The 26894-nt window shown below is 40.0% G+C and overlaps 3 protein-coding genes and 1 non-coding gene across 6 annotated transcripts; all 4 read left to right on the forward strand.

Moving 5' to 3' along the window:
- The first annotated feature begins 1068 nt into the window (after positions 1-1068).
- Positions 1069-1887, forward strand: LOC110608750 (basic leucine zipper 43). The gene has a single exon (XM_021748039.2). The coding sequence runs from the start codon at positions 1155-1157 to the stop codon at positions 1719-1721; it is 567 nt and encodes a 188-aa protein (XP_021603731.1). The 5' UTR covers positions 1069-1154; the 3' UTR covers positions 1722-1887.
- A 730-nt stretch (positions 1888-2617) lies between these two features.
- LOC110608446 (probable galacturonosyltransferase 9) lies at positions 2618-4954 on the forward strand. Of its 2 annotated transcripts, none has more exons than XM_021747660.2 (3): positions 2618-3013; positions 3109-4344; positions 4481-4954. In XM_021747660.2, exons 1-3 carry the CDS (start codon positions 2837-2839, stop codon positions 4754-4756), a joined length of 1689 nt encoding a protein of 562 aa, XP_021603352.1. In that variant the 5' UTR covers positions 2618-2836; the 3' UTR covers positions 4757-4954. The 2 variants fall into 2 exon arrangements, with proteins under 2 accessions (XP_021603352.1, XP_021603353.1); XM_021747661.2 differs by having other exon boundaries at positions 2619-3013; positions 3112-4344.
- Positions 4955-6261: 1307 nt separating this feature from the next.
- Positions 6262-10086, forward strand: LOC110609272 (6-phosphogluconate dehydrogenase, decarboxylating 2). Of its 2 annotated transcripts, none has more exons than XM_021748734.2 (2): positions 6262-6440; positions 8286-10086. In XM_021748734.2, exon 2 carries the CDS (start codon positions 8294-8296, stop codon positions 9758-9760), a length of 1467 nt encoding a protein of 488 aa, XP_021604426.1. In that variant the 5' UTR covers positions 6262-6440; positions 8286-8293; the 3' UTR covers positions 9761-10086. The 2 variants fall into 2 exon arrangements, with proteins under 2 accessions (XP_021604426.1, XP_021604427.1); XM_021748735.2 differs by having other exon boundaries at positions 6268-6440; positions 8270-10086.
- A 3005-nt stretch (positions 10087-13091) lies between these two features.
- On the forward strand, positions 13092-13172 carry TRNAL-CAG. The gene has a single exon. It is a non-coding gene; the product is annotated as a tRNA-Leu (tRNA).
- Positions 13173-26894: the final 13722 nt, after the last annotated feature.

Genomic DNA, 26894 nt, shown 5'->3' on the forward strand with positions numbered 1-26894 from the left:
AACAGGGCAAAGGCAATCACAAGACAGGAAAAGAAAGACAGAGTCTCTATCTGTCGAATGATATTGTTCACTGTTCAGTCCACTCAACCTGCTCCAACCTTGAGTGAAGAAACAGAGGAGCAAATTGGCTTGGTAAGATTTTTGGTCCTAGAAAGAAAGCTTTTTTTTCATTGAGTGGAAGACTAGCCTTTCAAAGTACCACCACATCATTAAATAAGATTATTCCACTAAGCCTGAGCAGGTAGCTAGCTAGCATGTGCAGCCAAGATCAAAGCTAAAATTAATTTCTGAACATAGCCTGCGCAATTTGACTTGGGTTTCCTCTTTCGCATGCTTGAAATGTGACTTTAGGTTATTGCTCTCCGTATCTTAGTGGGTCTTGGGTGGGCATTACTGTAATCAGCCGCTGAAAGTAACCCACTGCACACAGATTAATCGTTTAGATTCCAAGGGTGATAAGAGAATCACTGTCGTGCATTTCTTCACGGCTTCATATTGAGACAGAAATATTATTGTTTGTTCATGGAGTCATCAGCTCTTTAATAGAAAAGGGGCTTTGTTTCCATTTCTTACAGTTCCGTACATCAGGAGACACTGTTGGGTTATGAGCATTTAAGTTAAAGACTATCTTAAATAAACCTGGCCAGATTGCAATAATGCAACTTCCACTTTGAAAGATTTTGACTTCTTGTGTTACTCAGTTGCTTTTGATTAGCTTCTATGTATTTCCTTAATAAAATAATTATACTCCCCACAATATGAACTCACTTTCTCCCTGATGTAAGCATAATTTGATATCCAGACGATTATCCACAAAATATATAGATTATGACAATCAACAATAAGATCATCTGTTCATGCACATACATACACATGTATCACATAACATGATCTAAAGAGGCAAGCAACTATTTCATAGGCATGCATGTACATGTGTGAGTGCTACATGATCTGCATGATGTTTTAGTGGTCTATTCTTTAAGGAGGTCTAAGGTCTCCTGCTCTTTCTCCAAATTGCCAACAGTGGGGTCACCTCAACCTTTTTTCACTCTATATATAATGGCCAACTATCTTCAGGATTCCAACCCCCTTCAATCTAACACCATCACATTCATCTACTTCTGAGGCTGGATTTCCACGCCCAGATTCAAGCCATGCAGCCTAGTGAGGTTACAGGCCTCCATTATATAGTCCCCTCAAACACATCCCCATATTCTGCTTATTTTGGTATGACTCAGAGCAACTCGCCTACAATTCAGTTTAACAGATCATTCAACAATCCACAAACTTTCCAGATTTCTCCTCAGTTTCAAGAATTCAGTCTACAGTCATCCTGCCTAAGCAACAACTCAACTTCTGATGAAGCAGATGAGCAACAGCTATCCCTTATCAATGAAAGGAAGCAAAGAAGGATGATATCTAATAGAGAATCAGCTCGCCGGTCACGCATGCGGAAGCAGAAACACCTAGATGAACTCTGGTCACAAGTGGTTAGGCTCAGAACTGAGAACCACCAGCTCATAAATAAGCTGAACCATGTCACTGAGTGTCATGACCAGGTTCTTCAAGAAAATGCTCAACTCAAAGAAGAAGCATCTGAACTACGGCAATTGCTTTGCGACATGCAATTGAATAGTCCTTATGCTGCTCTGAGGGATCTAGAAGACGTCCCCTGTAATACAGCTTATCTCAGAGCCGATTCCTCAAACTTATTATCTTAAAATTTTTTCCTAGTTTTGTTTGTGTCTGTGTGGAAGTCCACTCTCCTAAGCTCCTAGCCTGAGTTTTAGGTGTCCGAGATTGAACAAGAGTGGAATAACATGTTTTGTTTGTGTCACCACTTGTGTTGCTTGCATAGTATCAGCAGGGCCCTAAGTTTCCAAAATACATCTCCCTTCGCAGAAAATATATATATTTCAGGATGGGTACTTCATCAAAGGCCAATTAATCTTCCATTTTTCAAACAGTTGCTAGAATTAAAAGCTGACCTTTGCAAATTGAATGAGTCATATCTCCAGTTTAATAATTTGTCACATTTATTTACGCATTAAAAAATACATGAGCATTTCCGACTACATAAATCCTCCATCACCTTTTTTCCTATCTACTTTAGAAATCACAAGGAAAAAACAATATGTGCAACTTCATGCGCGCATGCGTCATCAAATATAAAAACACTAAAAACAAAATAGCCAAGCCAAATTTTTCTGTAAAATAATGCCAACCAAAAAGCCAAAAAACTTTAGTAGGCAAATTCCGTCTCAAAACACTTAGATTTAAGAAAAATTATTTTATATAATTCAAAATTTGTGACATCCCTTCATTCACTAATCTTGCTAAAAAATTTGAAAAAAAAAAAGTTTATGTTTGTTTTGTGGAGAAAATTGGAGGCAATAAAATAGTAAACCTGGAATCCAAATATCATTGCAACCCAATTGAAAAGTCAGTTTTTTTTTTCAAAAAAAATAATTTGTTGGCATCTGATTGTTCTTCAGCATGCATAGATTTTAGACCACACCAAAAAAAAAAAAAAACATCAAATAAACCCCCTGTTACATTGTCATGAGGATTTAAGAGTGATTATTACGACGTGACGGGCACAGCTTGTAAGATAGACTTTGTTCCACAATCATTCTACGCCCAAATCCAAATGCCCATCCTCTCAGAATTAAATAACATTTATCACCGACGCGGAAATCGTTCCCTTTTAGATCTCTACATCCTCGTTTCTTTAACTCCAATAAGAACTCTACTCGGACAAAAAAAAAAAAAAACTCTGCCCACTTGCCTACGCTGAAGTCATCATCCGACAAGATACCCAGATCGTCAAAAGGCAATGGTGGTCGCCGTCCGTGCCACCCGAGGAATTGGAGGTTCCACCGGATTCAACGCTGGCCTCCGCAACTTCTTCTCTAATCGGATTTTGGTCTCCGCCATGTTCACTCTTCTCTTCCTTGCTACTCTCTCTGTCCTCCTCACCACCACCCACCCGCCTTTCCCTCCTAACTACTCTGTAAGCATTCTACTTATAGAAAATTAATTAGAATTACTGCTTTTAATGAATTTGCTATTATTAGTTTTTGATATTTATTGGTTTTTGGGTTTTAGCAGTCACTGCCGAGTAGCGGTAATGATTATGTGCAGCAGACGTTTTTGGCATTAAACTCTGATCCGTTGCAAACCCGACTGGATTTGATATACAAACAAGCTAGTGACCATATGACCCTTGTGAATACTTATGAAGCTTATGCCAGAAAGCTTAAGTTTGACATCTCTAGGCAATTGAGAATGTTTGATGACTTAGCTAAGAATTTCTCTGAACTCACAACCAAGCCCAATTACATTTCTTCATTGTTTGAATCGGAGGGTGCAGTGAATGAGGATGATTTGAGGCAGTTTGAGAGGGAGGTGAAGGAAAGAGTGAAAATTGCAAGGTTGATGATAGCGGAATCGAAGGAGAGCTATGATAATCAGATCAAGATTCAGAAGCTCAAGGATACTATCTTTGCTGTGAATGAATTGTTGATCAAGGCCAGGAAGAATGGGGCTTTTGCTAGTTTGATTTCTGCAAAATCGATACCCAAGAGTTTGCATTGCTTGGCAATGAGGCTTGTGGGGGAAAGGATTTCGCATCCAGAGAAATATAGGGAAGAGGAGCCTAAGCTGGGGTTTGAGGATCCAAGTCTCTATCATTATGCCATATTTTCAGATAATGTGATTGCAGTGTCAGTGGTGGTGAGGTCAGTGGTGAAGAATGCAGATGAACCATGGAAACATGTTTTTCATATTGTTACTGATAGAATGAACGTAGCAGCCATGAAGGTGTGGTTTAGGATGAGGCCTATGGAGGGAGGTGCCCATGTGGAGGTGAAGTCAGTGGAGGATTTTAGTTTTTTGAATTCTTCATATGCGCCAGTTTTGAGGCAACTTGAGAATCTTAAATTGCAGAAGTTTCAGAACAAGGCAGAGAATGCTACAAGAGATGCAAGTAGTATAAAGTTCAGAAATCCCAACAACCTGTCAATGCTGAGTCATCTTCGGTTTTATCTGCCAGAGATGTATCCAAGGTTGCATAAGATCTTGTTTTTGGATGATGATGTTGTGGTTCAAAAGGACTTGACAGGGTTGTGGAGGATTGATTTGAATGGAAAGGTGAATGGGGCTGTTGAGACCTGTTTTGGGTCATTTCATCGCTATGCACAGTACTTAAATTTCTCCCATTCTTTAATTAAGGAGCGGTTTAATCCAAGAGCCTGTGCTTGGGCTTATGGCATGAATGTATTTGATCTTGATGCTTGGAGGCGTGAAAAATGCACTGAAGAGTATCATTACTGGCAAAGCTTGGTATGTATCTGTGCTTCCTTTCCAATTCCTGTGTGTTTTATTGTTAACATAGCTGCTGCTGATATGGCTAAATAAAAGCAATCCACCCAAGAAATTGTTCATTGTGAAAACGTTAACGAATTAATTGCATTCTTAGGCTGAGGATGGCAATCTATGGAAATTGGGTACTCTTGCACCTGGCTTGATCACCTTTTACTCAACAACAAAGTCATTGGACAAATCTTGGCATGTGCTTGGTCTTGGGTACAATCCAAGTATCAGCATGGATGAGATCAACAATGCTGCAGTCATTCATTACAATGGAAACATGAAACCTTGGCTTGACATCGCCATGAATCAATACAAGAATCTGTGGACTAAATATGTGGACAACGATATGGAGTTTGTTCAGATGTGCAATTTTGGCCTTTAGTCGAGTACCTCTGCTTTATTGGCGTCGCACACAATGAAGAGTTGCAAATTTTCATACTGGGTTACTCATATTCTTACCACATTTTGGATATTGTCATTAGTTGTAACTTTCAAATTGTATTAAACCAAAATGATTATTTACAGGCAGAAATGATTCTTTTGACTGAAAAAATTTCTACCCTTAATGCAACCAGACAAATTTTGTTTGTCATGAAATATAACATACAAAATTGATAACAAGTTGGGAATGGTGGCAAATGCGAGTATGAATGCAAAACGAACTTTCGTTCTTGTTGATTTGGTGGGTTGGGTTTTGACCAGCTATCCATTGAACGAAGACCCAAACAATGCTTCCTCTGCGTTACAGCTTGAAATTTAATTATGACCACTTGTTGTTTGAATATTTAATTTCAACATGTTTATTTACTTTGAGAAAAAAAAAATGGAGCACATGGCTGAAACGGTAGGTGTGCACCCTTATATACATTGGAATATTCCATCGGCCATGTGAATGTCACGTGGAAACGTATAAGAAGGGGGTCAATTTGTTTGTACTTTGTAGGTATAACCTATAAACTGATAAAAAAAATTATTTTAATAATTATATTTTTATTTAAATGAAAACTGAAAATTGAGAGAATAGAATCTAAAATCTGTTAGTTTTATCATTAATCATCTGTTTGAGGATTTCTCCATACCCTCGATCTGAGACATCAGTTTTTACTATTTTAAAAGTTCTGTTGTGGTATTCGTCTAACTGCTATGGTGCACTCTCCAAACTATTCAGGAGAGTTTTTTTTTAGACGCTGAAACAGCTGTTTAGCATTTTGAACTAGACGTTTATAAAAATCTGCTACATAATTCAAACTCTCTAAAAACCTTAAATTTAATCAGATGCACTTATCATCAAATTAAGTCCGTAAGTGTAATTATAATATATTTTATTGATTAAAATTTTAATTTAAAAATTATTGATCATTAATGAAGTATTTATATATATATTTTTTGAAATAGTTATTTATATAATTTTATAATTTCAATATAAATTATTTATTAATTATATAAAAATAACACATAATAGCATAATTAAATTATTTGCAGGTTGAATAATCAAGTCAATATGAAGAATTCACACCCTCTAATAAATATATATAATTTATAATGACCTTGACTTGGTTATTAAAAAATGTTAGAGAGAATATACAAAATGAATATTTTTTAAAAATTATAATATTAAAATATAGGAATTAAATAATTATAAAATATAAAATGTGAATAATTAAATTATTATAGTATAACGAAAACTTTTCTATTAAAAGAATAATAATTTGTAATAGAGTGATATTTTTTTAGAATAAAAATGATAATTTTATTAATAAAATGAAATGTAGGAATTAAATAATTTATTATTAAAAAATTAGATATTAAACTATGGTTTTACAAAATATCAGGAGTATAATATAGATTGGAAAAAGAAGGGTCTTGTTAGAACTGCCCAAAAATTTGAGAGTTTCTCCGGGTCCTGCACGGTCAGCAAAGCCCACCTCACCAACCACCAACCACCATTATATATCAGCCAATCTTCCTCTTCACAGGAATCCTTTTCATCCAACAATCATCTCTCTTCAAACCCACATCCTTGATTTTTCTGGGTCCTCCTTTCTTTCTCAGGAATCGTTTTCCAGGTGTGTATTGTTTTTTCTTAATGCTTAGCACAGTTGTTTTCCAACTGTTCAATTTGTTGGTTTATTCTTCAGCTCTTTTTTCTTGCTTGGAGATCTTGATATGAAAAGACAAACTGGAAGTGGATGTTTTGATTTTGAATTAAGGAAGACAAATGTGTTTATGGGATTCACTCTGGAATGCTTGATCTGGCTTTCTTTTCTTATAGCTTGAGGGTTAATCATTTTTTTTTTCAGTCTTCCCTTTTAAAATGCTTCAATATTGGATTTGAGATCTGCATGATCTTGCTGATCAACATGGTGTTATTCAGATTAGATTACTTTTCTTATCGTTTGCTTTGATTGATGAGTTTGAGATGTTTCAGGTCAATACTTGTTGAAAGTACCTGGGTGTTTATTTTCTTTCCATTTTGGTGATTTGAATGCTTTAATTTTATCTTAACATTAGAGTTATTACTAGCAACGGCACGCCTGTATGTTTGAACTTAAGATCAAGTTGATTAATAACAATGGCAATGAAGATCCTCTATCGGACTTTTTCGATTGATTCTTTTTTATGAAAATAGTAGGAAGTCAATACTGAGAAGAAGGGTAACTTGGTACTTGATTCTTGACTCGACACTAGTTCTTAAGATTCATAATCTGATTCTCTCTCTTGCACGGCTGCATGTGTCTCTGTGAATGTATCATAAAGTTTTTTTATTTGGTCTAATTGAAGAAATAAATTAAAGTCCTTCAAATCCATCAAATGTATGTCAAAAGCTTCCGGTAAGAGTTTACAAGAAGGCTGCCTGTAGTGTTAGACATAAAAATAGGTATTTCCCCTAGAAATGCCAACAGCAGGGGCACAAAGCAGGGTAGGTTTTGCTATTTCCAACCCCATCCCATCATAAAACTAGATAAGGTGGTCAAAACTCATTCCTGTCTGGCGACTGCTATCTTTAATGGGACACTTTTATTGTGCGTGTGTGTGTGTGTCCAGTTCTGGACTGAATGAATGAAATTCAACAAGACAGAGTTAAACTGCCATGTATAACTTTCCCCTGAACATGGGTGTTCATCCCACCTAGGTATTATAGTTTATCTCTCTGTGTGTGTGAGAGAGAGAATGCGCACATGTGTATGTATAACATCTAGCTTTAAAGATCTCTTATTATCCATTCCATGTGACAATCTCGGATCTCTCTCTCTCTCCTTCTCTCCCTTTAACCCTCCTCCTTTTTTGACTTCGCCATTTTTTTCCATTACTGTCTTTATCATAGACATTTTCGCAATTGATACAAGTTTCACGTTATAGAAAACGCCTGAAATTTGATAACAGAATTAAAAGTTTTTAATTAAAATAAGGGTGCTTAGAAACTATTTGATTTGTTGAGAAAACAGTGGCGCATCTAAAGAAGATCATTTTGATGGTATGTAGAGCTTATGTGGAAACATTATGTGGTAGTGCTAGGGCAGGGAACCAGGAAGCAGAAGGGCACCATGTTAGTCAGTTAAATTCAAGAATTTTGCGGTCAATGATGTCATTTAGTCATTTACTATTGGTTTTTCAGTTGCTCTTTATACAACAATAGTGATAAATTTTGTTTTGAACATTGCTCTGTTGGATTTTGTTGCTGCATCTGGTGAAGGTTACTCTACAACTTTCCTTTTCTTGCATTATGTGTTATTCCAGAATATATCTAAACACTGTAGTTGACTAGTTGTTACTTGTTAGCTATATTTCCAGCGTCCCCCCCCCCCCCCCCCCAAAAAAAAAAAAAAAGTGTTTCCTCTTTGGTGCTTGTGTCTCTTACTGCTTTTTCTCTGATATTTTGAAGTTTGTCTTATAGAGATTTTATTTAACAGGGGAAAACATGGCTGCACCATCCCAACCAACAAGAATAGGCCTTGCAGGCCTGGCTGTCATGGGCCAGAATCTGGCCCTCAATATTGCAGAGAAAGGCTTCCCAATTTCTGTTTATAATCGAACAACCTCTAAAGTTGATGAGACTGTTGAAAGGGCCAAAAAGGAGGGAGACCTTCCTTTATATGGCTTCCATGATCCTGAATCTTTTGTTCAGTCAATCCAAAAGCCTCGTGTGATAATTATGCTTGTTAAGGCTGGGTCACCTGTTGACCAAACCATTAAGACCCTATCTGCTTACATGGAGAAAGGTGATTGTATCATTGATGGTGGGAACGAGTGGTATGAGAACACTGAGAGGAGAGAAAAAGCTATGGCAGAATTGGGTTTGCTTTATCTCGGAATGGGAGTTTCAGGTGGTGAAGAGGGTGCGCGTCATGGACCCTCTTTGATGCCTGGAGGTTCCTTTGAGGCATACAAGTACATTGAAGACATTCTTCTTAAAGTGGCAGCTCAAGTTCCTGACAGTGGTCCCTGTGTGACTTATATTGGTAAAGGTGGCTCTGGTAATTTTGTCAAGATGGTGCATAATGGAATTGAATATGGTGATATGCAGCTGATTGCAGAGGCTTATGATGTATTAAAGTCAGTTGGAAAGTTGTCTAACGAGGAACTGCAAAATGTTTTCTCAGAATGGAACAAGGGTGAACTTCTGAGCTTCTTGATTGAGATTACAGCAGATATATTTGGAATTAAAGATGACAAGGGAGATGGATATTTGGTTGACAAGGTTTTGGACAAAACTGGTATGAAGGGTACAGGTAAATGGACTGTACAGCAAGCTGCTGATCTATCAGTTGCAGCTCCCACAATTGCATCTTCTTTGGATGCAAGATTCCTCAGTGGTTTGAAGGAGGAGAGAGTTGAAGCTGCTAAAGTCTTCAAAGCAGGTGGCTTTGGGGATGTTTTAACTGACCAAGTGGTGGACAAGAAGAAGTTAGTTGATGATGTGAGGCAAGCTCTCTATGCATCCAAGATTTGTAGTTATGCACAGGGGATGAATCTGATCCGTGCAAAGAGTATTGAGAAAGGATGGGACTTGAAGTTGGGAGAACTGGCTAGGATTTGGAAGGGAGGCTGCATTATCCGAGCTGTGTTTTTAGACAGAATCAAGAAAGCATATGATAGGAACCCTGATCTGGCTAACCTTCTTGTTGATCCAGAGTTTGCAAAGGAAATCATTGAGCGTCAGTCTGCCTGGCGAAGGGTCGTATGTCTTGCTATCAATTCTGGTATTAGCACTCCAGGCATGTCTTCTAGTCTTGCTTATTTTGACACTTACCGAAGAGAAAGGTTGCCAGCTAATTTGGTCCAAGCTCAGAGAGATTATTTTGGTGCTCACACATATGAAAGGGTTGATGCTGAAGGATCTTTCCACACTGAATGGTTCAAGATTGCAAGACAGTTGCAGAATTAACGTGTCATCCCAAAGTATCTAGCTTAAATCAAAATTCTCAATAAGCTTAATAATTTCTGCTCTTGACTCTATGCTGGGTAGAAGTGTCTCAAATCCTGTTTGGTCAAAATTTATCTCAATCAAATTCTTCGAATCCAATTTGTGTTAAGACTTTGTCTTGCTTTTGTGTGTTATGGTTGTGCTTTGTTAGTGCTGCTGCATTTACTTTGAGATTAGATTTGTAATGCCAAAGTGAGTAGCTCTTTTTCTAGTCGAGGCACTATTTAGCCACTTTGTGTAATAATACTATTGAAAATGTTCTGGAGCGAAAATTCTCGTATTGGTTATGTTTTTTTATTGCTCTTTGAAGGGGGTTTTGAGGGACAAGAGTTTGATGTGCATGTTGTCTGTATTTAAGGGGGCATGGTTTGGAAGGTTTAGTGCTACCCTTTCAACAGGATATTACTTTGTCTTTATCTCTCCTTCCCTCTACCCAAACATGCAATTACCTTTATTATTTAGGTGATTTACTATAGGTCTTAAAGGTCAAATTTAACTATTGAGTCTATGTTTCTAAATTACTTAATTAAAATGTCCTAATGAACAAGTTGATTAGTATTTTGTTTAATGCTTTTAACTAATTTAAAAATAGAAATTAAAATTTTGATGATAATTTACATCTATTATTTTGTGGAAATAGTGAGTAGCCATAATTCCATTGTTTTATGTTGTAGGATACTTTTATGCGAAGAGAATAGGGTATGTATCCTCTCATTAGAAAGGTGCAAATCGTATTCTGTCCACTATATTAAGGTTAATGTCCTTTTCCTCTGTTAAAATAATCGTGTCTGGAAATCAGCACTGTAATGCAAAAAAGCTGATATTACTAAAGAATCCTAAATTCTTTCATGTGAACCTTAAATGCAGTGAAAAGCTGAAACTGGATTGAATGTACAAGTTCGCCTCTGAAGAAATTTGTAAGCTACTTTTAACTTGGTCCATTTTTCGCAGTGTTCTCGTCTGTCTTTGTCCAATAACACATGCACAGTTACCTTATATATTATTTATCTTTTGTTTTCATTAGGAAAAGAAATTCAGGTTTCCTAGAATTTATAGAATATAGATATATATTATATAATCTTGAACATTTTGATATACAGCCCATACTCTAGAGTTGCCTAGCTGTTGCACTTGCACCCCTTGTTTGCTGAATTTTGAGTTATATATGTATTATTGTGTCACTAGAAATATCTATATTGCTCCTTGTGGTTGGCATTTGTCTTTCTACATTGATCCATTTTCTTTTCCAGCACAAAGTATTGATTCATTGAACATGCACATGAGGGCACAGTATACAATGTGATGCTATTACGATATGTTCCTGGAAATAAGTATTATTTCCTTTTAAATTGATTCCAAATAATTATATTCTTAAAACCTCAGTATCCGCACAAACCATGTTGCCGTTTGCTTTCTCTGCTGGTCCTCTTCTTCTTCTTTTTTCCTCTTGCCTAAAACCAAGAGGTGATCTTTACTCTTTCCAGCAGACGCACACTGTTGGTTAATACTGCTTGATTCAGTCAATGTGACAGAAAATTAAAAAAAAAAGAAGCATTATTATTATAAACTCTGTGCAAAGAAATATCGTCCTGTACTAGACTTGACGTTCCCTTTAATCTTTCCTGATGTTGTATGATCAACGAGTTAATTAACTAGCCCACTGCAGGTTCCAGTTGCAATATCAAGCAGCTTTTATACAGAATGTCGGTGCGCTTGCACAGACATATGTGTATATATAGAGAGAGAGAGAAGGATACATTTGTGCAATGATTTGATAAAAAAAATTATGATGATATTTTTGTTTCTCTCTAAATTGATCTCGACAATACAATGGAAGTCTGGAACAATAAAAAGGATGAATAGAACGTGTTTCAAGAGCGATGACTAACAAAGAAAATGCATGTTTATGTTTACGAACCTTGCAGTCTTGCACCCTTTGAACTAGACTAGCTACTTGCTGTATTTTCTGTTATCAGAAAGTCTTCTGTCTTTTACTCTGCTGTCTCCGTCATTCTTCTTCTCTTTTTTGTTTGATTTTGTAGCTGGAGCACAATGGTTGAAGTTATTGCCGTTTTCATGCTTAAAACTCGCTGTTCCATGATTAGATTGAAGACCACCTTCAGGTTTATGCCGATGATTGGGGCCAGAAGAAGCATCTGAAGCCAGAGAATCATCACTGTATTGCTCATCATCATAATCATCACCGGCATTTCCATCATTGGCAATAGTATTCTGATCATTGTCATTGTCCTTGTCACTGCACTCATCGTCATCTTCTTGCATGGGAGAGCCAATGTACAGTGTCCATCCGGATTCACTGCTGCTGCATCCTTCTGTGCCTAAATTGAGTTTGCATGAATCCATTACTAAAGCTGAGAACTTTTCCAAAGAAGGCTACAAGAAGATGAGTAGGATACACTTTCTAGATTTTGAGAAGTGCACAATATCCCTAGGGAGAGGTACAGCGATCTTTGACATCCGGATGCTTGCTATATATTGCCAATACTATATGATTAAACTAACATAATGCAGCTTATCCTATATCTAACTAGTTATGCAAACATATATAAAATTGAAAAAAGAAAATCATAAAGAAACCCATTTCCTATTTTAACAATCTTACAACAAATTTTGGCATTTTATTAAAATCTTGATTGTGGGATTTGGCAGATTGGCAAGTTAAATATTGTACAAACTTAAAAGAGTTGGGAAATAAATTTGAAAATGACATTTTGATTGGAGGAGTGGAGTTATCATTTTCTAAAACTGTCAGACTTTTGCCAACCATAAGGATTTAAATTTGTTACAATGTGAAAGCTTTCTATCTAGTAACAAGAAATGAAGGAAACCCCATTCCTGAATCCTGAAAGAATATGAAAGCCACGCCCACAAGCATGTTAGAGCATAGCCTCCCCACTTCTTACTTGTCTTTAAAGCCTTTAATTCTGTAACTTGTCAGAAGCACATGTAAGCTTTTTTGTGGAAAAAAAGTGCAGAGAAGCCAACTGGTAAATAGATATTTGGTTTATAATAGTTGAGATGGAGACTGCCTAACTTCTGCTGGCTTTTGTTGTGTTCCTTATTTGATGATTTGTGTAATTCTAATAAAGCAGGCTGCTGTCTTTTAGCTTCTGGACTGGGATCAGAATGTGGTACTTCTCGGTTTGGATCACAGTTAGTTAATGCTAATCAACTTGATATAGAAGCTTCACAACTACCAGCCAATAGGCTTGTATCCAACTGGGAGGAATTTTTATTACTTTATCAGTTATCTGCAGCAAGCTTCAAAGAAGTCAAGATGGCCGAGTTGGTCTAAGGCGCCAGTTTCAGGTACTGGTCCGAAAGGGCATGGGTTCGAATCCCATTCTTGACAGTTTGCCTTTTTTTTTTTAATCAATTTTACTAATTCTTTTCTTTTTTTAAATCAATTTTACTAATTCTTTTCTTTTGAAAAATTGTGTGGCAAGGAAGTATCAAAATTAATAGTGCTTAATTATTTTATATTACTTTTAATCAATTAAGCATGTGGGTATTAAACTAAGCAACTTTTTTCAATTAAATCTTGCAGTTAAGTGACAGTAGTAACAGATTTGAATATCCACACAAAAAAAAGAGAGAAAATCTTTGGTGTCTCCCATAAATGCACAGTTCCAAAGACCATCAGCAGCGATGAACCAAAATCACCCACAAAAGGGAAGATACTGAGCACATGACTAGAGCAGAGCCTATAGGGTAGCCAGTATGGACATTATTCAGTAGAAAGAGATGTGATCGAGACCATTATGCTTCTGAATTTAGGGTATACAGTTTTGTCTTATTTAGGACGGCAATGGTTTCCACCATTTCAATATACTAAATTATATTCAAATATCCAGACTATGCAAATGTAGGTTGTGTAGGCTTTAGCCTTTACAATTAAGAAATGTAGATATACTCACCTTGGATGCCAAACTCACAAATCCCAAACCAATAATATTATTTCAATTATTGCTTAAACGTTAAATATTATAAAAAATTTTAAAATATTTTAATATAATTTAACTGATTAATAAACTTTTTAAAAATTTAAAAGATTAATTAATAATTTTTTTAAATTATAAAATATAAATAATAAAAATATTTAATGATAAAATTAACATAAATATCAATTAATAAATAAAATTTTTAAAATATTAAATATATTTTTTAAAATTAAAATACTAATCAATAAATTTTTTTTTTCCGCTCAATAATAATTGAGAAGTCGGTGAGATATATAATGTAATCATAAATAGCTTTTTAAATTAGTGAAATTTGCTATTGTCCGAGTGAGTAATTAAGATGAAAAATTCTTCCATGCATTTAGATTTATACATTTATTCAATATACGTTTGACACGTAATTTAAAATTAAAAAAATATTTAAATATTTTAAAATTTATGTATTAATTTAAAATTTTTACTTTTTATTAATTGGATATGTAAATTAATGTGTAAGAATAAGATTCATATTTGCTAATATTATATAATTATTTCCCAGCATGATTGATTGGCGTTCCTTACTGATCATCAACTAAAGAAAGAAAGAAAATTGATTGGCGTTCCTTGTTGATATAATTAATTACTGATGAAATTTTAATTTTTATCAATGATTTTTTACATCAGTATTTTTTTTTTATTTTTTTTGTAATGTAAAATTAAATAATTACTTTAAAAAAATTAATTATATTATTAGAAATTAAATATTGCTAGATAGAAAATAGAAACCGTTTTCTACCAGTAAACATCCTCAACTTTTTAAATAATTAGATATTTATTTAATATTTTTAATTTCACTACTTTTTTAAAAAAAAATATTATAATATTTTATATTACAGTAATCCCATGGTGTTGAACAATGACCGCAAAGCTATAATTTCCTTCAACTTCACTGAGAAAAAAAGGCAACAGAAGAGATTTTGATACATCATTTTCAAAGCTTTGGTGGAAGTTTATGAAGGTCATTTTCATTTTAATATTATTTTTTTTCTCTAATTAATGCAGGATGATGTGGAATGCACTTGTCTTTAGACTTAATTCACCCATCTTTCTTCTAATATAATTACCCTTTACTTTATTCTATTTTTCTTTAGTCTTCCATTAAAACCAGCAACCAGGTAAATTCTCTTACTTAGGGCCCGTTTGGTCTCATTGCTGCTACAACGATTAAAGCAGCAGAAATGAGACTTAACATGACCGCTGAGAATGCCATGCATGGATACTTGGGCTGCAGGCTCTTCTTCCTCTCAGTTTCTTTTCTCCCAAGCTCCAACTCTTTTTAATTTCCAGGAATGTTGGTCTTTGCATGTTCATTGGGGGAGAAAATTTGAAGTGGGTTTGGGCAGATTTGAGACATATTGGCCTTTGGGTTTGGGATAGAGAGAGATTCTTTTTGCCTTGAACATATGCTTCAAATAAATTGTTAATCCATCAACTTGGAATCAAATAAAACAATTATACAGAAATCTTACACTTTTAGTAATTAATAATCATTAGTGAAGTGCTAGTGTTAGATTCATGCCGATGACCGCTGGGCTTCACCATCTCGATACAAGGTTCAGTCCATGATCGCAAACTTAACTCAAGGGTTGAAAGGCGTCTTCAACAAACCGGCCTGAACCACCCGGCTTCGAGGTCGGGCCTCCCGTGGGCCTCAGTTTTTTCACACCCATCTCAGTTTTGAGGCCCAGTGTGATGAGGGATAACCGGCCCGTACACCCAGCAGAATTGCTTATACGCGTGCTAGGGAGGGAATTAAATGTCCGTTTAGCATGGAGCAGGCGACTGTCATTCCCGTACGTACGAATCCGTATGGCAGAGACAGGTGGTCCAATAATAGCAAGGCCATTATGTGTCACTAGCAGACAAAAAGGAAAAGGATAAAGGGAGAGAAGCACCCTCCCCTCGGACCAAGCTTACCCAACTATTGTAAACCCCTTTTTTTCTGGATCTCAGATCATCAATTGGCGCCGTCTGTGGAAACAAAGGAGATCTTTTTATCGCCGGAGTTCCACTCTTACAAAACCCACTGAGATCCACAATGGCCAACCATAACGAAAACAACATTGCTAATGCCCTCAATGACCTAAGCTCTGTCCAGGAGGGGCAACAGTTCTCTCTCTCCAGCCCCACAACCCACAACCCCCAACAACCAACCACCAATCCCTTTCAATCCCTCGCTGAGCTCGGCAGGGAGTGTGCTCGGAACCACCCTATCCAACCAGGACCTTCAAGCCATGGCCCTTCAACTACAAAACACTGCCCATTGGTTGGGGCAGATAATACAACAAAGGGGCCTCAATACCTCAGTGAATGTATTGCCTGTGATAGAAGAGCCCCGAACAACGAACCCCAACCTACCTTTAACCACCCTCAAGCAAACAGCAGAGAAACTGGAGAAAGAAGTAGAAGGGTGGGTGGATACGAAGAGCCGGAGGCTAGAACCCATGGAAGGAGGGTAAGGGAGCTGATAGAAAATGATGAGGCGGAGAGCTACACAGCCAGGACAACTAGGAGGACATAAAATGAAGAATGGGAGGAGGAATATCGTCTGGAGAAGAGGCACAGACAAGAAGAAGAAAATGTAGATCAAAAACTACAGAAAATGAGAGAACAGCTCCTAGCTGAGTTGGGGGCGAAGGACCACAAGCAGGCCCTCTTACCCGCGTCCTCGCCTTTCTTGAGATGGGTAAAGCAGGAAACTATCCTCAAGAAGTTCATGATGCCACCTATGGCAGCATATGACGGAGCTGGAAACCCAAGGGAGCACGTCCTCAACTACAAAACCTTCATGGAGCTGCAGACCTTATCGGATGCCTTGATATGCAAGGTATTCCCCACGACGCTCACGGGCCAGCACGAGCGTGGTTCAATAGCCTAGAAGCAGGAAGCATCAGGAGTTTTGGGGATTTGGCCAATGTCTTCATCAGTCGATTCATAGCTGGAGTGCCGGCTGACAGGAAAACCAGCTACCTGGAAACAGTCAAGCAGAGGAGAAATGAATCGTTGAGGGAGTACGTAGCCCATTTTAAGACGGAGGCCCTTCAGATCCCTGAGCTGGATGAAAGCAGAGCTGTAGAAGCCATGCAAAAAGAGACGACCTCCCCAGAGTTTTTTGGCTCATTAAGCAGGAAACCCCCTACCTCGCTGGAGGAACTGATGAAGAGGGCATAAAAGTACATAAGGCAGGATGATGCCTTGATGACGAGCAGGTTCACCAAAGAAGCAACAGATAGGGGAAAATCCCCAGAGAAAAGGGGGCCGGAAAGGCAGGAGAAAAAGCAAAGCAAAAGGCCTGAGACCTACAGACAGCCCTGGGACCGAAGGGACCAAAGACCATTCCTGTAATACCCGGTTAGAATCCGACACCGGAGTTCCTGTAGTCCGGTGGAATCCGGGGTGTCGGAAGTCTATGAAAGGGTAGGATTTATGTGTTCCTAGTGTTGTGATGTGTGTTGATGTTTTTTAAGGTCAATGGAAGTGCATTTTGAGTTGAAATGAACTAAGGCAGAAGAGCCAAGTTCGGCCGCCGAAGGTAAAGTTCGGCCGCCGAAAGTGCCCAATGTTCGGCTTCCGAAATTCAAGTTCGGCCCCCGAATGTTGCATGGTTTCGCATGCGATTGGGCAGCCGAAGCTGAGTTGGCTAGTGAGCTGAGTCATGTTTTGTTTTGACAAGTGTTGGCCTCAGATTCTTGCCATGGAATGGCCACGTCTCTTATGACTCATCTGTACATGTTTTTGGTTGTTCTTACAGCAGTTTGAGGTGCTTGCAAAGGTGTTGAGAGTTGAGAGAAACAAAAGTTACGCTTTTGAGATTTTGAGAGTTTGAAGAGAGGTTGATCTGTTTTTCCTTTGTTCAGTGTGTGTATCTTCCTGTTTCCAGAGGTAAGGGCAGTTTTAGACCCTGTTTATATGTTTTCTGAAGGGTTAAAGGAAGGAGAAGCATGCTTAGGTTATTCATGGTAGTTTTTTTATGATTTATGTATGTATACATGTTGATGTGTTATGTTTGTTTTGTTGTTTGGGGTTATTAGCTAGTGTTGGACCCCTGTGAACATATACTTGCGTATATGTGTGTTGAATACGTGAAGGATGCATGTTAGAAAGTGTTGAAGGGAAGGAGGAGATGGTTGCCGTTGAAGCTGAGTTCTGGATGAACTCAGGTTCGGCAGCCGAAGGTTCATTCGGCCGCCGAACCTCCTGCATGGTGGCTTGGTTGCCACAGCTTGCCCCTGAGTGTTTTTGCATGTTCGGCTCTGTTTGGGGGATTCGGCCGCCGAAGGTGCCGCCGAAGGAAGAGACTTTCGTCTCTGGCGTGTGTTTTGGCCCCCGAAACTTGCCCCGAAAGGGTTCGGCCGCCGAAGATTGAGTTTCGGCCGCCGAAGGAGCTTGAGTTTCGTCTCTGGAGAGGACATTCGGCCGCCGAACCTGCCGCCGAAAGTGTTCTGTCTAGCTTTTCTTTTGCATGTTTTGCATAAGTTTTAGAGTAAGATTAAGGGATTTCTTGGGTAGTTAATAGAGTTATTCTTAAGATAGTTTGGTCCCTCATTTGAGTCTTTATGTGTTTATACAGACCAGAGGAACCAGAGAGAGCAGCAGTGAGTACTGCTCCAGAGTTTACTGATCCTGCAAAGTCAGTCCAGAGCCAGAGGTGAGTGGAACTAAACGTAGTACTTTTAATGAAACAATGGAATGTTTTAGCATATCTCATGCATCATGATTATGCAAATAGGTTGACTGCATTAGTATTCACGAATATGTTGCATTGCATTGGTAATTGTTGGTGTGAGTAAATGCTGAATGATCCAATAGTCTCTGAGTAAAGACCAGGAGCCTTTGACTACGCCCTGGCAGGTATAGTAAAGACCAGGAGCCTTTGACTACGCCCTGGCAATGGTAAGTACAGAGGTGTTATACACATATACATATATGACAGGAAGACCAGGTGCTCGATTCTCCGCCCTGGCACGGAAGTTACTGAGGCTATGTGGTGACAGGTTTACTCTTGATGTGGCTTGTCTGTGTTATGACGCATTCCATGAGATCATATTTTAAGACAGATTTTGTTATTCTACTCACTGGGCTATAGAGCTCATCCCACTCCCTTAATCCCAGTCTTGCAGGATTTCAGTGTACAGTGTACAGGGGAAGGTCAGAAGAGTTCAGAAATAAGAGAAGAAACTTGTAATAGCTTAGAGTGGACATGTAATATTAAAGAGATGTGTTAATTGTGTTTACAGTTAGAATTGTGCTTGACATAGTTGTGTTGTAAATCTTTGATTTTTGTACATGATCTGTTTATGTAATTATTTTGCTGAGTATGTGAAAAACCAGGCTTAACAGGTATGAGATAACCCATCTAGAGCCAGCTCTAGTCAGGGATACAGATAGAGATAGTGCATGCACAGGTTAAGCCATGGATCAGGAAAAGAGTTTTTTTATTTTCACATAAAAAGTATGATCATGTATGAGATTTACAGGTACACAGAGAGTATAGCAGGCTTGCTACGGGTTCTGGCGGCCTTAAGCCGACCTGAATCCTAGCGCCGGTGACGGTCCATTTTGGGGTCGTTACAGATTGGTATCAAAGCCCTAGGTTCACATGATCGGACCTATAGAGACAGTGTTGGGCTCAGACAGGTTAGAAGTGGTCAAGCACAATAGGAAATCATGTCCACTAGGATAGGGTCTTGAGTCCTATCTGCTATGATATGCCATGCGTGTTGTATGTGTATGATTGATATGTGATGTTTATGTGCTAAATTGGTATGTTATATGTTGTGTTTCTAGAGTAAAGATGCGAGGAACTCGTCGATCAGCTCGATTGACTGGAGTCCCACCAGAGAATGAGAGACCAGCTGCTCGTCCTCCTGCATTGCCAAGGGCAAGGTCTCAGAGATCTAGCAGGGAAGGTACGTCAATAGACCCTAGAAGGTCTGTAGATGAGAGCAGAAGAGGGATAGTTAGAGGAGGTAGATCAGAGGAAGAGAGGGAGGCTATGGAGACTGATCCGTCTATGGATGAAGGTATGGGAGAATCCGAGGGAGGCGTTCAGGCCTCAGGTTATGGCTATCCATCCTTGTTTCAGGATCCAGAGTATCCGATGGAGGGTATGTCGGAGTACTCTCGATTTGACCCATATCCTACAGACATGCCATATGAGCCATATCCCCCCTATTACCCATCATATCCACCATATCCTATGTATCCACCCTCCCCTATCCATCCAAGTGCAGCACACCCAGAAATAAATGAACCAGCACCTCCACCACCACAAACAGAACCAGCAGTCCCTGTTGCCCAAACTTTTCCAGCTAGTTCATCTGGAGGTAAGGTAAAGATGACTGAGTACCTGAAGTTGGATGCTCCTAAGTTCAATACAGGAGATGATCCATTTGAGTACCTGAGATTTGTAAAGATGATCACTGATGAGTTGGGTGCAGATGATAGTAGAGCCATTGAGATGGCAGGGTTTACACTGAAGTGTAAGAAGGCTCGGGAATGGTTCAAGAACTATATAGAGCCTAGGATGACCAGTATGTCGTGGGGAGAGTTCGCTAATGAGTTTGCAGGATGGGCTTTTCCTGATAGCTCCAGGGAGATGAAAATAATTGAATTTGAACAGTTAAGACAAACAGATGAGATGAGTGTTGATGAGTTCACAGATAAGTTCATGGATCTGCTTCAGTACGTGGGCCAGGCCTATGATACTGATCAGAAGAAGGCGAGGAGATATACCATGAGACTTCATCCTAGGTATTCTTCTTTGATCCTTCCAGCTGAGAAGGAGAGTTTTCACTCGATAGTGGATGCAGCCAGGAAGATGGAAGCTAGTGCTAACATTCAGAAACAGTCAAAGGCACAGGCTTCAGGTTCTAAGGCCCCTAGTTCAGGTTCTGCAGGCAGTAAGAGATGGGATAGAGCGAGAGGAACAAGGAAAGGGTTCTGGAGTAAAGTCAAATCAGGTCTGGGAATGGGTAATGGCTCCAGCTCTGGCACAGCTGTTCCAGCATGTAGGAGATGTGGGAGACCACACAGAGGAACTTGTCAGTTGGGATCTACAGCTTGTTTTAGATGCGGACAGGAAGGGCATATTGCCCGAGAGTGTCCTCAGGTGACTTTTGTGGCACCTTCCCAGCAGATGAGTTCAGGCAGTGTAGCACAGCCAGTAAGGCAGCCAAGAGCTCCAGCCATGCCTCAGAGCAGTGGCAGAGGTAGAGGGAGAGGGGCAGCCTCTACTTCAGCAGCAGGTTCCCGAGGTGGAAATCCTGTAGCCCCAGCACGGATTTTCACCATGACTCAGGAGGAGGCTAACATGTCGAACACAGTGGTGTCAGGTAATCTCATCATTGGGTGTTCAGATATGTATGCTTTGATGGACCCCGGTGCTTCTCATTCCTTTATTGCTTCGAGAGCCATAGAGAGATTGGGTTTGATCAATTCTGAGTTAGAGTATCCTCTCTGGGTCAGTGGACCCAAATGTGACCCATCAGTGGCAGTGTCAGTCTGTCGTTTCAGTCCAGTATTCATAGAGGGTAGATGCCTTCCAGCTGACCTTGTGGTTCTAGACTTGACAGATTTTGATGTCATTCTAGGGATGGATTGGCTATCTGCATATAGTGCTACGTTGGACTGTAGAGAGAAGTTAGTGAGTCTCAGAGACCAGGATGGGTCAGAGTGTGTCTTCAGAGGAGACAGGAGAGGTACACCCAGAGGTATGATTTCAGCCCTTCAGGCTCGTCGTTTGCTTAGGAGGGGTTGTCAGGGGTTTCTAGCTCATGTGAGAGAGCTAGACAGTCAGGTGAGGGAACCAGCCACAGTACCAGTAGTCCGAGAATTTCTCGATGTGTTCCCAGACGATTTGCCAGGACTACCACCTGATAGGGAGATAGGGTTTGAAATTGAATTACTGCCAGGTACTAGACCTATCTCTATTCCTCCCTACAGGATGGCGCCAGCGGAGTTAACAGAGTTGAAAGAACAGTTGCAGGACTTGGTAGATAAGGGTTTCATCCGCCCTAGTACCTCACCTTGGGGTGCTCCAGTGCTCTTTGTCAGAAAGAAGGATGGATCCCTCCGACTTTGTATCGACTACAGACAGTTGAACAAGGTCACTACCAAGAATAGATATCCCTTACCTCGGATTGATGATCTATTTGACCAGCTAGCTGGAGCAGGTTGTTTCTCGAAAATAGATCTGAGATCTGGGTATCATCAGTTGAGAGTCAGAGAGGCAGATGTGCCTAAGACAGCTTTCCGGACCAGATATGGGCATTATGAGTTCTTAGTGATGCCGTTCGGGTTGACTAACGCCCCTGCAGCATTTATGGATCTCATGAACAGGGTATTCAGTGAGTTTCTGGATCACTTTGTCATTGTGTTTATCGATGATATCTTAGTGTATTCCAGAGATGCAGAGGAGCATGCCCAGCATCTGCGGATAGTTCTGCAGACACTGAGAGAGCATGGTTTATATGCCAAGTTCTCGAAGTGTGAGTTTTGGTTACGGAGCATTGCCTTCTTGGGACATGTGGTATCAGCAGAGGGTATTGAGGTAGATCCCAAGAAGATAGAGGCTGTAGCTAACTGGCCCAGGCCCATTACAGTGACTGAGATTAAAAGTTTTTTGGGACTGGCAGGTTACTACAGGAGGTTCGTTCAGAACTTCTCAAAGATAGCAGCTCCTATGACCAAATTGACTCAGAAGAACCAGAAGTTTATCTGGTCAGACCAGTGTGAAGAGAGCTTTGAGGAGCTCAAGAGGAGATTGACAACAGCACCAGTGTTAGCTCTGCCTGTCAGTAATGAAGAGTTCACAGTATTTTGTGATGCCTCTCGAGTGGGATTGGGTTGTGTATTGATGCAGAGTGATAGAGTAATAGCTTATGCTTCTAGACAGTTGAAGAAGCACGAGTTGAATTACCCTACCCATGACCTAGAGATGGCAGCAGTTATCTTTGCACTTAAGATGTGGCGGCATTACCTCTACGGGGTTAAATGCGAGATCTTCACTGATCACAAGAGTTTACAGTACATCTTAAGTCAGAGAGAGCTGAATTTGAGGCAGCGGAGATGGGTAGAATTGCTCAGTGATTATGATTGTAAGATCCAGTATCATCCGGGTAAGGCGAATGTTGTCGCAGACGCCCTAAGCCGGAAGTCACTAGGCAGTTTATCCCATATAGCAGCAGAGCGGAGACCAGTTGTGATGGAGCTTTATAAGCTCTTTGACGAGGGATTACAGCTAGAGTTGTCTGGTACAGGTGCGTTGATAGCACAGATGAGAGTGACACCTGTGTTTCTGGAGCAGATAGCTCAGAGACAGCATGAGGACCCTGAGTTGATGAAAATTGCCAGGACTGTTCAGTCAGGCTATAGTGCAAAGTTCAGATTTGACAGCAAAGGGATCCTTCGCTATGGGAGTCGACTTTGTGTACCAGATAGGGGCAGTGTGAAGGAAGACATTATGAGGGAAGCTCATAATGCGAGGTATAGTGTTCACCCAGGAGCCACCAAGATGTATCAGGATCTGAAAAGGGTTTATTGGTGGCCAGCCATGAAGAAAGAAGTGGCGCAGTTCGTGACAGCCTGTGAGGTTTGTCAGAGGGTGAAATTAGAGCATCAGAAACCAGCTGGAATGCTTAACCCATTACCGATTCCAGAGTGGAAATGGGAGAACATAGCCATGGATTTTGTAGTGGGTTTACCAGTAGCGTCCAACAGGATAGACTCGATATGGGTGATTGTGGACAGACTCACGAAATCTGCTCATTTTCTTCCAGTTAGGAGTAACTATTCTGTGGATAAGTTGGCACAGGTCTATCTGGATGAGATAGTGAGATTACATGGAGTTCCAGTGTCTATAGTTTCAGACAGAGGACCTCAGTTTACCTCCCGCTTTTGGCGGAGTCTGCAAAGTGCGATGGGCACGAGATTGGAGTTTAGTACTGCTTTCCACCCACAGACTGATGGACAGTCAGAAAGGACCATCCAGACCATAGAGGATATGCTTCGACTATGTGTGTTAGACTTTGGCGGTTCTTGGAGGCAGCATCTACCTTTGGTGGAGTTTGCCTACAATAACAGTCATCATGCTAGCATTGGGATGGCTCCTTATGAAGCATTGTATGGGAGGAAGTGCAGATCCCCTGTTTGCTGGGAAGAGGTAGGAGAGAAGGCTCTTGCAGGGCCAGAGTTAGTAGACATTACCAGTAGAATGGTGCCCATGATCAGAGAGAGAATCAGAACAGCTCAGAGTAGACAGAAAAGTTATGCAGACGTTCGTAGAAAACAGTTAGAGTTTCAAGAGGGTAATTGGGTATTGCTGAAAGTGTCTCCAATGAAAGGAGTGGTTCGTTTTGGAAAGAAGGGTAAATTGGCTCCACGGTACATTGGACCCTTTGAGGTGTTGCAGAGGATCGGAAATGTGTCGTATAAGCTGGATTTACCTGCTTCTATGGAAAGAATTCACCCGGTATTTCATGTTTCTATGCTACGACAGTTTGTGTCAGATCCGAATCAGGTTCTGAGTGAGCCTGAGGTGGAGATTCATACGGATCTCACCTATATAGAGCAGCCAGTACGGATTCTGGACACGCAGATCAGACAGCTAAGGAACAAGGAGATTCCGATGGTGAAAGTTTTATGGAACCACCATAACCTGGAAGAGTGTACTTGGGAGACGCGGGAGTCTATGCTCCTGCAGTATCCATATCTATTTTGAGGTTATTTTCCTCCTTTTGTTGTTTTACTTGTTTGTGTTTAGGAACATCCGAGGACGAATGTTCTTAAGGGGGGGAGAATGTAATACCCGGTTAGAATCCGGCACCGGAGTTCCTGTAGTCCGGTGGAATCCGGGGTGTCGGAAGTCTATGAAAGGGTAGGATTTATGTGTTCCTAGTGTTGTGATGTGTGTGTTGATGTTTTTTAAGGTCAATGGAAGTGCATTTTGAGTTGAAATGAACTAAGGCAGAAGAGCCAAGTTCGGCCGCCGAAGGTAAAGTTCGGCCGCCGAAAGTGCCCAATGTTCGGCTTCCGAAATTCAAGTTCGGCCCCCGAATGTTGCATGGTTTCGCATGCGATTGGGCAGCCGAAGCTGAGTTGGCTAGTGAGCTGAGTCATGTTTTGTTTTGACAAGTGTTGGCCTCAGATTCTTGCCATGGAATGGCCACGTCTCTTATGACTCATCTGTACATGTTTTTGGTTGTTCTTACAGCAGTTTGAGGTGCTTGCAAAGGTGTTGAGAGTTGAGAGAAACCAAAGTTACGCTTTTGAGATTTTGAGAGTTTGAAGAGAGGTTGATCTGTTTTTCCTTTGTTCAGTGTGTGTATCTTCCTGTTTCCAGAGGTAAGGGCAGTTTTAGACCCTGTTTATATGTTTTCTGAAGGGTTAAAGGAAGGAGAAGCATGCTTAGGTTATTCATGGTAGTTTTTGATGATTTATGTATGTATACATGTTGATGTGTTATGTTTGTTTTGTTGTTTGGGGTTATTAGCTAGTGTTGGACCCCTGTGAACATATACTTGCGTATATGTGTGTTGAATACGTGAAGGATGCATGTTAGAAAGTGTTGAAGGGAAGGAGGAGATGGTTGCCGTTGAAGCTGAGTTCTGGATGAACTCAGGTTCGGCAGCCGAAGGTTCATTCGGCCGCCGAACCTCCTGCATGGTGGCTTGGTTGCCACAGCTTGCCCCTGAGTGTTTTTGCATGTTCGGCTCTGTTTGGGGGATTCGGCCGCCGAAGGTGCCGCTGAAGGAAGAGACTTTCGTCTCTGGCGTGTGTTTTGGCCCCCGAAACTTGCCCCGAAAGGGTTCGGCCGCCGAAGATTGAGTTTCGGCCGCCGAAGGAGCTTGAGTTTCGTCTCTGGAGAGGACATTCGGCCGCCGAACCTGCCGCCGAAAGTGTTCTGTCTAGCTTTTCTTTTGCATGTTTTGCATAAGTTTTAGAGTAAGATTAAGGGATTTCTTGGGTAGTTAATAGAGTTATTCTTAAGATAGTTTGGTCCCTCATTTGAGTCTTTATGTGTTTATACAGACCAGAGGAACCAGAGAGAGCAACAGTGAGTACTGCTCCAGAGTTTACTGATCCTGCAAAGTCAGTCCAGAGCCAGAGGTGAGTGGAACTAAACGTAGTACTTTTAATGAAACAATGGAATGTTTTAGCATATCTCATGCATCATGATTATGCAAATAGGTTGACTGCATTAGTATTCACGAATATGTTGCATTGCATTGGTAATTGTTGGTGTGAGTAAATGCTGAATGATCCAATAGTCTCTGAGTAAAGACCAGGAGCCTTTGACTACGCCCTGGCAGGTATAGTAAAGACCAGGAGCCTTTGACTACGCCCTGGCAATGGTAAGTACAGAGGTGTTATACACATATACATATATGACAGGAAGACCAGGTGCTCGATTCTCCGCCCTGGCACGGAAGTTACTGAGGCTATGTGGTGACAGGTTTACTCTTGATGTGGCTTGTCTGTGTTATGACGCATTCCATGAGATCATATTTTAAGACAGATTTTGTTATTCTACTCACTGGGCTATAGAGCTCATCCCACTCCCTTAATCCTAGTCTTGCAGGATTTCAGTGTACAGTGTACAGGGGAAGGTCAGAAGAGTTCAGAAATAAGAGAAGAAACTTGTAATAGCTTAGAGTGGACATGTAATATTAAAGAGATGTGTTAATTGTGTTTACAGTTAGAATTGTGCTTGACATAGTTGTGTTGTAAATCTTTGATTTTTGTACATGATCTGTTTATGTAATTATTTTGCTGAGTATGTGAAAAACCAGGCTTAACAGGTATGAGATAACCCATCTAGAGCCAGCTCTAGTCAGGGATACAGATAGAGATAGTGCATGCACAGGTTAAGCCATGGATCAGGAAAAGAGTTTTTTTATTTTCACATAAAAAGTATGATCATGTATGAGATTTACAGGTACACAGAGAGTATAGCAGGCTTGCTACGGGTTCTGGCGGCCTTAAGCCGACCTGAATCCTAGCGCCGGTGACGGTCCATTTTGGGGTCGTTACAATTCCCCCCTCGGGTTCCAAAATAAAGACCATTCCGCGAGTTC

This window comes from Manihot esculenta, chromosome 2 (genome assembly GCF_001659605.2).
Source record: "Manihot esculenta cultivar AM560-2 chromosome 2, M.esculenta_v8, whole genome shotgun sequence".
Lineage (NCBI taxonomy): Eukaryota > Viridiplantae > Streptophyta > Magnoliopsida > Malpighiales > Euphorbiaceae > Manihot > Manihot esculenta.